The 14149-nt window shown below is 45.9% G+C and overlaps 1 protein-coding gene across 2 annotated transcripts; it reads right to left on the bottom strand.

Annotated features, from left to right (window-relative positions):
- Window positions 1-4557: 4557 nt before the first annotated feature.
- On the bottom strand, window positions 4558-12170 carry LOC140207085 (uncharacterized). 2 transcript variants are annotated; one of them, XM_072275405.1, is made up of 2 exons: window positions 11367-12170; window positions 4558-7432 (listed from the first exon to the last, which is right to left on the bottom strand). In XM_072275405.1, the coding sequence occupies exon 2, from the start codon at window positions 7112-7114 to the stop codon at window positions 5381-5383; it is 1734 nt and encodes a 577-aa protein (XP_072131506.1). In that variant the 5' UTR covers window positions 7115-7432; window positions 11367-12170; the 3' UTR covers window positions 4558-5380. The 2 variants fall into 2 exon arrangements, with proteins under 2 accessions (XP_072131506.1, XP_072131507.1); XM_072275406.1 differs by lacking the exon at window positions 11367-12170 and adding an exon at window positions 11104-11195.
- Window positions 12171-14149: the final 1979 nt, after the last annotated feature.

Below are 14149 nucleotides of genomic sequence, written 5' to 3' on the forward strand. Positions count from 1 at the left end.
GAGCCGCTACAGAGATTTCTTTCAGGAAAAAAGTCACCACTGGCAGCACACTTCAGTGACGAGGAGTGGAGAGCAAAACTCGCTTATCTGTGTGACCTCTTCAACCTGCTCAATGAACTCAATTTGTCACTTCAGGGGAGAATGACAACTGTCTTCAAGTTGGCAGATAAAGTGTCTGCTTTCAAAGCCAAACTGGAACTGTGGGGACGGCGAGTGGACAGGGGCATATTTGACATGTTCCCAACATTAGCTGGGATTTTGGGGGAGACTGAGGCTGCACCGTCCCTCTCACAGCTGGTGCGCGATCACCTATCTTCGCTGGCGACAGAATTCGAGTGTTACTTCCCAACCGCAAATGACCCGAGACGTGCAAAGGAATGGATCCGTGTCCCATTTGTGAATGTTCCCAGTGAATCATCCATGTCAGCGCGGGAAGAAGATCAACTCCTCGAGCTTGCAAGTGACAGTGGGCTGAAAAGTATGTTTGACATAACATCTCTGCCGGCATTCTGGATCAAAGTCAAGGCTGAATATCCTGAGATAGCCACGAAAGCACTGAAAACGTTGCTTCCATTTCCGACATCATGTCTCTGTGAAGCGGGGTTTTCTGCAATGAATGCAATGAAAACTAACTTGCAGAATAGACTGGACATAAGGAACTCCCTTCGAGTATCGCTGTCTCCCATCACCCCTCGATGGGACCGTCTTGTTGCAGGAAAACAAGCCCAGGGCTCCCACTGATTCAGTGATATTGGTGTGTTGCAATGATTTTATATGTTCATGTGAGGAAAATATGTGCTGTGTGTTTAATATCCAAACGTTACATAAAATGTTATGAAGCTATTGACTTATAAGTGACTTATAGTTGAGTTATCACTATATTCATGCAACGAAAATATGTGCTGTGTGTTTAAAAATAAATTCATTACATAAACCCTTTTAGAAACGAAATTGAATGTATTAGCCACTTATAAGTGACTTATAGTTGACTTATCACCTGTATTCTGGTCGTGATTAACACCACCCAACCCCACCCTCGTCGGCCAGTCTGCAAGAATATTGTCAATATTAAACCGGTCCGCAGTGCGAAAAAGGTTGGTGACCCCTGGTTTAAAATGAGAGAAAGTCAACATGATTTGAGAGGAATGTGTATATTTCAAAATCAAAGGATAAGAACAAATGTAAAAGAATCATTGTATTTCAGTCAGAGGGCTGAATCTATGGAACAGTTGTAGTGAGAATTTAAAAACATGCACCACACTTAAAAAAGTTTTTAAAAATATATCAGAATAATTTAATGAACAAATATAAAACACATGATTTAAAATAAACGGGAGTAATGTAAATTAATGATACTTGGAACTGGATTTTGTGTTAAAAGATTATCAATGTTTTCATTTTGACGTGAAGATTGACACCAAATATGTTTTTGTATAAGTAAGAGGGGTAGGTGTAATAAGCTGTAGCTTCAGCTTCACCTTTCGGTTTGTGTTAAAGAATATCTATGTTTTTGTTGTTTAATGAAATCATCGTTGAGAATGATGTTTTTTGTTGTTTGTACTGACCAAAAAATAAAATTTCATTCATATCCTTCCCACCATTCAGCCCACACCACCCGTACACGTAGTCAGATCCCTTTCACCCACATCCACCCTTCCAGCAAGGGGACCCACAACTAACTGATTCCACAATCCCAGCTCAGCGCAAAATAAAACCGGGGCTGCAAGACCGGAGATCCCGGAGCCTCTAACTGTCCGGCAGAGCTCGTACTCGAACATTTCCCACTGCGACCGGCCCTCGATTTACACAAACCCGAGATCAGCCCCTTCCTCACCGCCGCCCGTACAGGAGGAACACCGGCGACGGCTGGGGTCTGCACCGAGTCTGCGCTTTGCAGGAGGTTCGCCGCGACACCACCAGTCTGCAGATGCTGGAAATCCGAAGCAACACAAACAAAATGCTGGCGGAACTCGGCAGGCCGGGCAGCAGCTATGGACAGTCAACGTTTCCAGCTGAACCCTCCTTCAGGAATGAGAAGGGGGGAAATATCGGAACAAAAACGGGGCGGGTGAGGAAGGGGTATCGATAATCCACAATGAACTTTAATGACCAATAAATATAATTCCTCTCTTTGATCAGCTGTCTGAATGATTCCCTGACTCTGAGAGGAAGGGGTGTCTATGGTCCACATTGTCAGGGTGTTGAGTTTACCAGGAGACAAAGACTGCAGGGACAGGAGGTTTTCTGGTCACTAATACACTGTGTGTGGACCCCGCTGGCAATTCTGGTGTTGTGACCCGAATCGAGACAAACACCACGCTGCCCACTCCACCAACAACACGGCACAGCCGGACACATAACAGGGACTTTACATCTCACAACACTGGATTCAGTGATGAAACCCGTGATTAATGTTGTTGTCCCAGTGAAATCATAAGAAACGTCCATTCAGGTGTTTTTAAATACACGCACACCCCCACCCGCCTGACGTCACACATGGTTCCCCTCGTGCGTAGCTGACGTCACACACGCGCTGCTCTGCTCGCGCTGAGGCGGTTTAACGGCTGAGCTACCGACCACGAGACCCCTCCACCCTCACCTCCGCTGCGCTGTAGTCATTGGCCCGAGGCGATGTCAATCACTGTTTACGCGCAATAGCGGAGGCGGACCAGCCGAGAGGGCGTTACCCCGCTGACATCTCTTCTCAAAGAGGAACAAATCCCAAAGTAAATGTCCGCTTTCTGATTTATTTCCATTTCCCTCCGAGGGAAGTTGGGGCGTTTGTGAAGCGTCTCCTGCGGCCGGAGTCTGATGTATCGCTGAGAGGTAGGAGGAGACCGCTCGGCCCGTCGGTTTGATGCCGGTTCCCCGGGGAGGGAGAGGATGAAGACGGTGAGAGAGGGGGCGGACAGGATGTTTGTCCCGGTGGGGACAGGAGGGGCTCATCTGTGGAAATGTCTGAGCCCACGGTGGTGGCGATTCACCACATTGGGGGCAAACACCGGCAGACTGTTGCCCTGCAAGCGGGGACAGGACTGGAGTTGGGAGGGTGGATGAGGAGAGGAGATTTCGGATAGTGGGGGTAAGATCTCGAAAGATCATTGCTAATGGCTCCACATCCCTTCAGCCACTTCTTTCAGATCTCTGGGGTGTTCACCATCTGGTCCAGGTGATCTATTTACCTTCAGACCATCTCTGTTTCCCAAGAAACTTCTCCTGAGTAACGTAACTTTACACATTCTGACCACTGACATCTGGGACTTTCATATTCCTGCCAGTGTCTCCGACAGATAAGAGTGATGTACAATACTTATTCAGTTCATCAGTTCACCTTCCACCCCCACCCCATTACTACCTCTCCAGCATCATTTCCCAGTGGTTTCCACCTCTCTTTTACACTATATGTACCTGAAGAAAAATTTGGTATCCTCTTTAATAGTACTGGCAAGCTCACCTATGTATTTCATCTTTTCCTTCTTAATTACTTCAGTTGCATTCTGTTGGTTTTTAAAAGCTTCCCAATCCTCTAACTTCCTAGTAATTTTTGCTCCATGCTCTCTCTTTGGTTTTTATGTCGTCTTTGGTTTCTCAAATTCCAACTATTGCTGCTCTGTTTTCATCCTTCCCATGTTCTTTTCAAATCAATTTTGACCAATTCTGCTCTCATGCCTCTGTAATTCTCTTTATTCCACATCTGACTTTAGCTTCTCCTTCTCTAATGTCAGGGTGAATTTGATCATATTAAGATCACTTGCCCCTAAGGGTTCTTTGAACTTAAGTGACCTAATTAAATCTGGTTCATTACAACACACAATCCAGAATAGCTGATCCCCAAGTGGGCTCAAACTCGAGCTGCTCTAAAAAAGCATCTTGTAGGATCTCTACGAATTTCTCCTCTTGAGACCAACACCATCCTAATTTTCCTAATCACCTGCATGACAATCCCCCATGACTATTGTAACATTGCCCTTTTGGCACACATTTTCTATCTCCCATTTTATTTTGTGGACCACATATTTACTACTGTTTGGGGGTCTCCATACAATTCCCATCAAAATTTATTTATTTATTTATTTATTTATTTATTTATTTACATTTGCTGCTCCTTAAATCTACCCACAGATTCTACACCTTCCAACCCTATGCCACTTCTTTCTAATGATTTTGTTTAATATTTTACCAATAGAGCCACACAACCCCACTACCAGCTTGTTCTTTTAAGAAACATACAAGTATCTGGGAAACACGAGGACCTGCAGATGCTAGAAATCCAGAGAACTACACACAAAGTGCTGGAGGAGCTCAGCATGTCAGGCAGCATCTATGGATGGGAATCAACATTTCGGGCCAAGACCCTTCATTGGGACTCTTGACACCCACATATCTGGAATATCAACAAGCAAAGAAAATAGAAAGTAGTGCAAAATAGGGAAAACCTTTAAGAAAATTTAGTTCAAAGTTTTTTAAAAAACTGCCAAACAGAGCTCAATAGTTAACAAATTCAACAAAGGCAATAAACATCTTCATCAATTGACTTTTTTTTGAAATAAAAAAAATATCTTGGTCCCATTTCAATCAGTCAAATTTACAAAGATAAATAAGAACTTTAGAAAAGTTTAGAATAGACCATTGACACTCAAACCCACTTAGATTAACATTACCTTGGACAGGAGGAAGAGAAGTAACACACATGAAAAAAAAAATCACACAACAGTCAGATAAAACTTCTAAGTATACACTTTCATCAAAAATGAACAGGATTCAGCACTCCAGGTGTGTCTATGCCATCGTGATAAGAAATACAGACCAGAAAACTTCAATGAGAGGACAACTCAGAGAAATGAATCATCACAATGGAAGAAAACATTAACCAGTCGAATGAGTATGACCCTTCATGGGAGACATCCCAACCATCTGAGCAGACAAGATAGTGACAAGGAAGCATGGAGCACCTGACTGAGAGTTGGAGAACTCTTCCCAGTGTCACGTACACGCAACCCAGTAAAAGTATCAGCAGCAATAGAACACACGTTACGTGGTATCTTATGGTGTTGTTTCACTAAGTACCGGAGACAGAGTTTAAAACAGAACTGATTTATTTGTCACAGATCCAGAATATTAAACTCCAGTCCCATTAAAGGTGAATGTGCAGTAGAAGAAACTTCTCCCATGCCCAGTGACCAGGGTGCAGAACTGGGTGTGGTGAGCAGCAGCAATAATTGCAGAATTCATAAACTTAAAACTTTTCTGACTACAGTAGTGTGTCATAAAGTTACATACATGACTGAACACCTTCCACAGTCACAGCAGGTGAACAGCATCTCCGCTGTGTGAACTTACTGGTGTCCCTTAGACCAAATAGATGGGTGAAACCCTTCCTTCAGTCTGAGCAGGTGAATGGCCTCTTTCCAATGTGTACTGCCTGGTGTGCCAATAGGTCAGATGACCGAGTGAATCCCTTCCCACACACTGAGCAGATGAATGGCCTCTCCCCAGTGTGAACTCGCTGATGTAGCTTCAGGTGGCATGATTGAGTGAATCCTTTCCCACAGTCTAAGCAGGTAAATGGCTTCTCCCCAGTGTGAACTGACTGGTGTGCTTGTAGGCTAGCTAACTGTGTGAATCCCTTCCCACACAACGAACAGGTGAATGGCCTCTCCCCAGTGTGAACTCTCTGATGTACCTTCAGTTGAAATGACCGGGTGAATCCCTTCCCACAGTCTGAGCAGGTGAACAGCCTCTCCCCAGTGTGAACTGACTGATGTGTCAGCAGGTGAGATGACAAAGTGAATCCCTTCCCACAGTCTGAGCAGGTGAACAGCCTCTCCCCAGTGTGAACTGACTGATGTGTCAGCAGGTGAGATGACAAAGTGAATCCCTTCCCACAGTCTGAGCAGGTGAACAGCCTCTCCCCAGTGTGAACTTGCTGATGTGCCTTCAGTTGAGATGACTGAGTGAATCTCTTCCCACAATCCGAGCAGGTAAATGGCTTCTCCCCAGAGTGAACTGACTGATGTGCTTGTAGGCTAGCTAACTGTGTGAATCCCTTCCCACAGTCTGAGCAGGTGAATGGCCTCTCCCCAGTGTGAACTCTTCGATGAACCTTCAGTTGAAATCTCCCAATGAATCCCTTCCCACAGTCTGAGCAGGTGAATGGCCACTCCCCTGTGTGAACTGACTGGTGTCTCCGTAGGGTGGATGAGTGTGTGAATCCTCTTCCACAGTCTGAGCAGGTGAATGGCTTCTTTCCAGTGTGGGCTGTCTGGTGTGTCTGTAGGCTGGATAACTGAGTGAATGTCTTCCCACAATCCGAGCAGGTGAACGGCCTCTCCCCAGTGTGAACTGACTGGTGTCTCAGTAGGTTAGATGATGAAGTGAATCCCATCCCACAGTCTGAGCAGGTAAACGGCCTCTCCCTGGTGTGAACTGACTGGTGAGCCAGAAGGTTGGATGATTGAGAGAATCCCTTCCCACATTCTGAGCAGGTGAATGGCCACACTCCAGTGTGAACTGATTGGTGTGTCTTTAGGCCAGATGACCTAGTGAATCCTTTCCCACAGTCTGAGCAGGTGTACGGCCATTTCCCAGTGTGAACTGACTGGTGTGCCTGTAGGTGGGATGACTGAGTGAATCCTTTCCCACACTCTGAGCAGGTGAAAGGCTTCTCCCCAGTGTGAATGCGCTGATGTACCTTCAGTTGACATGACCGAGTGAATCCCTTCCCACAGTCTGAGCAGGTGAACAGTCTGTCCGCAGTGTGAATTTGCCGATGCACCTTCAGTTGAGATGACAGAATGAATCCCTTCCCACAGTCTGAGCAGGTGAATGGCCTCTCCCCAGTGTGAACTCGCTGATGTACCTTCAGTTGAGATGACAGAATAAATCCTTTCCCACAGTCTGAGCAGGTAAACGGCCTCTCCGCTGTGTGAACTGCCTGGTGTGCCTGCAGGTTGGATGAGCGAGCGAATCCCTTCCCACATTCTGAGCAGGTGAACGGCCTCTCCCCAGTGTGAACTGTTTGGTGAGCTAGTAGGTTTGATGAGCGAGTGAATCCCTTCCCACAGTCCGAGCAGGTGAATAGCCGTTCCCCGGTGTGAATTCGCTGATGAGCCATTAGGTCAGATGATCGAGTGAATCCTTCCCCACAAATTCAGCAGGTGGCCAGCCTCTGCCCAGTGTGAACTGACTGATGTGTCCGCAGGTGGGATGACTGACTAATTCCCTTCCCACATACAGAACAGTGAGTGGCCGTGTCCCAGTGTGGAATTGCTGATGGACTTTCAGTTCAGATGACCGAGTGAATCCATTCCAACAGTGTGAGCAGGAAGGATGATTGAGTGAATCCCTCGATCCACTTCTTAATGGACAAGAAGGGCAACACTGGTGTGTTGTCTCTGAGATTCTGGGAGACAAATTCCTTGCCGTTCTTAACCTGTGAAAAGATTTACAAAATACATCAGTGGGTGAAGGCAACATTTCAGATGAGATCACTTTAGTCACCAAGATGTGATCTGACATCACACTGTGCTTGGGCCCTGACGATTTCTGCACTTGTCTTCCGCAGGGTCCTAGGGAACAACTTGTCAGGCCCTGGGGATTTATCCACGGTAATTTGCCTTAAGACAGGAAACACCTCCACCTGTGTAATCTGTACAGGGTCCATGAAGTTGATGCTGCTTTGCCTCACTTCTATAGACTCTGTGTCCAACTCCTGAAAAATAGAGATGCAAAAAAAAAATTTTAAATCTCCCCCATCTATTTTGTCTCCTCATATAGATTACCGTTCTGATCGTCCAGAGTGGGCATGGTTCTGTATTGACATTCTCCATGTTTCTGTGGCAGAGAAGCTGGCCAAACTTGTTTGGAAGGGAAACGGTAGGAGTGACAATGGAGCAGCAATGGCTGGAGTTTCTGGGAGCAATTCAGGAGCTGAGTGATTGATACATCCCAAAGAAGTGGAAGCATTGTAAAGGCAGGAGGACATAACCGAGGCTAAAATGAGAAGCCTAAGCCAACATAAGAACCAAAGAGAGGCCAAACAAAAGAGCAAAAACTGCTAGGAAGCTTTTAGAAAGCAACAGAAGCTGACTAAAAAAAAATGTCAGATGATCTCAGGGCGTGGAATTATGATTATTGTAGTCATTAATGCGTCTTTGTAGCACCCAACAGTCTGAGGCATTTAGAGGAACAAAATATCTGGGGCCTCGATATCTCTTGAAAACCAAGGTTCCCTGCACCAGCTACCTTTCAACTTTTACTTTGACAGGCACATACAAACCCTAACCCTCAAAACTTCACTTCTGAAGGCCTCCCACTTACCAAGTACTCCCTTGTCAGAAAACAGCCTGTGCCAATCCACACTTGTCAGATCCTTTCTGATACCATCAAAATTGACCTTCCTCCAATTGAGAATTGAACCCATGGTTCAGGCCTCATTTTTTCTATATTAACTTGGAATCTCATGACATTATGATCACTACATACAAAGTGTTCCGATACACTAATTTCTGTTACTAGCCCTGGATTATTTTCTAATAGCTTATTGCACACTTCTATGTCGGGAGTTCTACGTGCTGACTTCGGGCACATTTGACAAACTCTACCCATCCAGTCCTTTTATATACGGGAGCCCCAGTAATCTTTGGGAATTTAAAATCGCTCACTATATGAAGCATTCTTTCTTGGCATAGTCTGTGATCTCTCCACAAATTTATTTCTCTGAATTCCTCAGATTGTTGGGTGCAAACAAGTCCCAGCAATAGCTACAATATCACATTCCATGCCCTGAGGTCTCTGGTGTCAAGAAAACAACCTCTCTCTCATTGTCACAAAAACAAAGGAGCTGATTGTGGACTGCAGGAAGAATGGAGACAGGCTAACCCATATTTGCACCAATGGATCTGGGGTTGAGAGGGTGAACAGCTTTAAGTTCCTCGTCAGACACATCACAGAGGATCTCATGTGGTCTGTACAACAGTGCCTCTTTCACCTCAGACCGTTGTAAGAAGTTTGAAATGCAGCCCCCAATCCGAAGAACTTTCTGCAGGGACACAATTGAGAGCATCCTGACTGGCTGCATCACTTCCTGGCATGGGAACTGTACTTCCCTCAATCACAGACTTTGTAGAGTGGTGTGTACAGCCCAGCACATCTGCAGTTATGAACTTCCCATGATTCAGGACATTTACAAAGACAGGAGTGTAAAAAGGGCCCGAAGGATCATTGGGGACCCGAGTCACCCCAACCACAAACTGTTCCAGCTGCTACCATCTGGGAAACAGTACCGCAGCATTAAAGCCAGAACCAACAGGATCCGGGACAGCTTCTTCCACCAGGCCATCAGACTGCTTAATTCATGCTGATACAATTGCATTTCTAAGTTATAGTGACTGTCGTGTTCTATTATAACTTACTAAAAATTGCACGTTGCACATTCAGACGGAGATGTGACATAAAGATTTTTACTCCTCATGTATGTGAAGGATGTAAGTAATAAAGTCAATTCAATTCAATTCACCCTCTCCACTATCTGTTCTGTCATTCTGGCTCCCATTCCCACTACAACTTCAGTTTAACCCAGCCTGTCTCCACCACACTAGCACCAGCAAGCCTTACCACTACGACATTAGTCCCCTTCTAGTTCTGGTACCCTAACTACTGAACCCACATCACCCCCTTGACTTTCCTCTGCCAGGTAACCCCCCCCCCCACCTCCTCCAACAGTTTCTAAAGTGGTAGAATATATAGACCACAGAAAACCTACAGCACAATACAGGCCCCTCTGCCCACAAAGCTGTGCCGATCATGACCCTGGCTTAGGACTACCTGGGCTTACCCATAGCCCTCTATTTTTCTAAGCTCCATGTAGCCATCCAGGAGTCTCTTAAAAGACCCTATTGTTTCTGCCTCCACCACCACCGCCAGCAGCCCATTCCATGCACTCACCACTCTCTGCATAAAAAAAAACTTACCCCTGATGTCTCCTCTATACCCACTTCCAAGCACCTTAGAACTATGCCCTCTCGCGCTTGCCATTTCAGCACTGGGAAAAAGCATCTGACTATCCACATGATCAATGCCTCTCATTATCTCGTACACCTCCATCAGGTCACCTCTCATCCTCCATCGCTCCAAGGATAAAAGGCTGAGATCACTCAACTTATTCTCATAAACCATGCTCCCTAATCGACACAAAGTCCTTGTAAATTTCCTCTGCACCCTTTCTATGGTCTACCTGTTGTTGTGGGGGATGGCCACAAGAGTACTGTACTCTGCGATGGCTATTTAACCTCATTCCCCTTCCTGACTCTCACCCAGTTTCATGTGTCCTACACCTTGGGTGTAACTCACCTCTGTTCAATGTCATATCAATCACCCCTCCGACTCCTGATTAATCCAGAATTCATTCATTCCCAGCTCCAACTCCAATATCACTGTCAATAATAATTTTTATCTGCTCTGGGTTTGATTGACTTCATCTGCACTCTCACACCACCTATGTAGCAGGCCTGTAGTGGATAATGAAGGATTTTCTCGACAGAGCATTTGAACACCGTCCATACGTGACTTGCTTGCTAACTGATGCTATGAAAAGTCATTTTTTCAAATATCGCTCCACTTCTTCCCACTTGCAAATTCTCCAGCAACTTTTGCGTCACCACAATACACACAGGTAACACCAGTTTCTGTTTTGTACATAAATATTTCCCCTGAACCCTCCCCCAGGTGACTGACAGTGGTAAACTCATTGATGGCAATGTCAATGAATATGAAGGGAAGGGCAGTAGTCTGTCCCATTGGAGTCTGGCACACTTGTGATGTGAAAGCTACTTGTTGCCCAGTGCAAAGGTGTTTGATATCATTATGTACCCAGACAGAGTGGGTCAAAACATGTTCTCACGGGTGGAAAAGTCCAGAACAAGAGGAGGTAGAACAAGCAAAACACACAAAATGCTGGAGGAACTCAGCAGGGCAGGCAGCATCTATGGAAAAGAGTACTAATGCTGAGTTCCTCCAACAATTTGTGTGCGTTGCTTGCATTTCCAGCATCTGCAGATTTTCTCTTGTTTGTGATTGGAAGTAGAACAAAGGTGATTTTCTCACCTGGTGATGTAAAAGATTATGTTCCCTTTCCCCGAGTTCCCAATCCTTGCATTTAGATAGCTGGAGCTCAGCTCTGTCTGAGAGATCCAGCGGTTCCCATTCCCTCATCAGCCGGAAGCTCCCTGGGGCCCGTGTGCAGATCGTGGGGCTGAGAGAGAGGGCCGAGAGCAGGACTGTCCCGGGATTGCGGGTCACGGTATCCGCATCTCACAACAATTGTCCCGAAGTCGGTATTAAAATCCCGCCCGGAGATTCTCTCTTACCTCTTGCCGATCCTCCCGAGGCCTTTGTGTATTGCGCGCATGAGTGATATTCGGGAAAATGCGCAATCCTGACGGCTGCGAATTTGATCGGTGCTTCAGCGACGGCTAAATATCCAACTCCCGGCTTTATGGGTAACCAGGGCACCATTAAAAGTTTCCGCAAGCACCGCTTCCATGTCCATACCTCAGTTTTTTTTTTGTGTGTATAGAAAACTCAGCAGCTATTTTAACACAGAAAGCGGCTCCCATAAACAACATACTCTATAGCAACTGGTATTCCGTGCATCTAATACCAAAGTACAACCCTCTTACAAAGGCAGAGTGGCGGGCAACTGGAATCTCTGCCTGTGGTGGGAAACCCCACCAGTCACGTGATCTCATTTGCCCCTCCCATTTGACCGCGGAGGGGCAGCATCTGCGCGTATGTTTCCGAGGCCCCGCCCTCTGGATGATGTAACACTGACGCCGCGCATGCTCACTGCATCCAGATGGGTGGTGTTTTCCTTTCCGCTCACTGCTGAAGCCGATTCATCTGCGGCAGCGGGATCGGGAAAGGTCGGGATCGCTGTCCGCGGGCCGAAGTTTTCACTTTCCCATCGGTGAGTATTGAGACCGATCCCGAGCGGGGAGATCTGATGTGGGCCGTGATCCCCGAACTGAGGGCCAGTTACTCATTCAGTACCCAGTTATCTGGGCTCGTCAGAAATGTGTAGACTTCACTGAATCTGCATTGAACGATCCAAACCAGGAGCCCAGGCTGTCTGTTTCCACAGAATTGAAATGGGAGTCCCGTCAGCCGGTCACGTGAGGCTGTTTACCGCAGATCTGCCCCGCCCTCCGCTTTGTGACGTAGGATCACGTGGTGTGCCAGCCGTGGGGGTGGTGTGTGAGTGGCAGATTCAGCTGTTGACTCTGTGAGGCTGGGTCCTGGTGTATCACAGTTTCTGATCCAAGTCAAATGGACCCGGGGTCGAGCTGCCCGGGTTTATGAGCCGCTGAGTTCTGGGATCAGATCTTTGTTTCTGGAGTTCCTTTGGAAACAATGACTGCTGATCTGAGGAGAGACTCGAGGAAATCTGCAGATGCTGGAATTCAAGCAACACACCTAAAAGTTGCTGGTGAACACAGCAGGTCAGGCAGCATCTCTAGAAAGAGGTACAGTTAGGACAAGGGTCTCGGCCCGAAACGTCGACTGTACCTCTTCCTAGAGATGCTGCCTGACCTGTTGCGTTCACCAGCAACTTTTATGTGTGTTGCTTGTAACCTGAGGAGAGGATGCGTTCCCATTCCATCCTCACAGGTAGTGGCTGCTCTGTGTTTGCATCAGTAGAAATAAAATAGACCAGTGTTCAAACTGTGTTTGGAAATTCCCCCTCACTGTCACCTGTCTATCAGGCAGTGGAAATAAAACATAAACCCAAGATGCAGGAGATCGGCACTAAAAACTGAAAATGTGTGAGGCCATTCTGATAAAACGTTATTAACCTGAATCGTTAAGTTTGTTCCTCTCCCCACAGCTGTTCCTTACCTGCTGAGTGTTTCTGGTAATTCCAGTTTTTTTTAATGTCACTCACCCTGGTCTGGTTTATATTTCCTGAAATGAACCTGTTTTAACCTGGGAATGCAATTGGCTCATTCTGTGATAGTAGAACATGAAAGAAAGCACAACTTTTCCCTGGTACTAATATGTCTGTTATTCCTGGAAATGAGTTCTGTACATTTGTTGCTGACAAGGTTTACAAGAATAATCTCAGGAATGATCGGCTTTATGTATTGTCACGTATGCCGTGACGGGCTAAAGAACCAGCAGAATGGAAAACACTTTGAAGTCCAGTATTGTTATTAACTAATATTATTTATTAGTAACTATGCAATACAGTAATATAAATGCAGATATGTCAAACAGGTTAGCAATGAATATATATATATAGGAATATATAAAAACCAAGCTTCTTCAAGTCTAGGGGTAAATAGATCGTCTTACGATGATGAGTAAAGTTCAGTTCAGTTCGTGGTATTGAGTTGAGTAGTGATGGAGAGAGAGAGAGAGGGAGAGATTTGAGTCTTCAGGTGAGCTGATGGTGTTGATCTTCCCGTTGTCCTCTGAAATCCTTTTGAAGTCACTGACTGTGACCACAACAAAGGGGGCCGTTCTTATGTGGTGGAATTATCAACCCACGCGAGGGTTGGACACACAAATAGCTCCCCACCGGTCACACCCTTTTCACACTGCAAGAGCCGCTGATCGATTCTCCAAAACCCACCTTTTCTATGGGCACAACAAAGCTCATTCAGTGTCCAAAACCATTGTGTCTGTAGCTCTATCATCTGACCTTCTATTTATCTCACCGCACTGAATACCAACTGCCTATCAAGTAGCTCCTCCCTTCTCTCTGTAAGAATACAGAAGCTGAGAGTGTCCTTGCAAAAGTGTAAACATACTGCTGAAAAACCATAACAACATCTCAAAGCAGTCTTCGTCTCTCTCTCTCCTTCTTTCTCTCTCTTTTAACAAGGTGTCTGGTGTTGCATACCCCTCTATCTCTCTTTTCAAAAGCACAGTTCATAGGGTAATTCAGGACCCCCGTCACAGTATGAGGAGCATTTGATGGTTCTGGGCCTGTGCTCAATGGAGTTCAGAGGGACTGTGGGGGTGCTGGGGAGATGTACGGTTAAGTAAACCTACCGAATGCTGAAAAGCCTGGATACAGTGGACACGGAGAGGATGTTTCCATTAGATATTAATCTGACAGCACAGTCTCAGAATAAAGATGTTTCCCTTT

The sequence above is a fragment of the Mobula birostris genome, chromosome 13 (assembly GCF_030028105.1).
Source record: "Mobula birostris isolate sMobBir1 chromosome 13, sMobBir1.hap1, whole genome shotgun sequence".
In the NCBI taxonomy this organism is placed as follows: Eukaryota; Metazoa; Chordata; class Chondrichthyes; order Myliobatiformes; family Myliobatidae; genus Mobula; species Mobula birostris.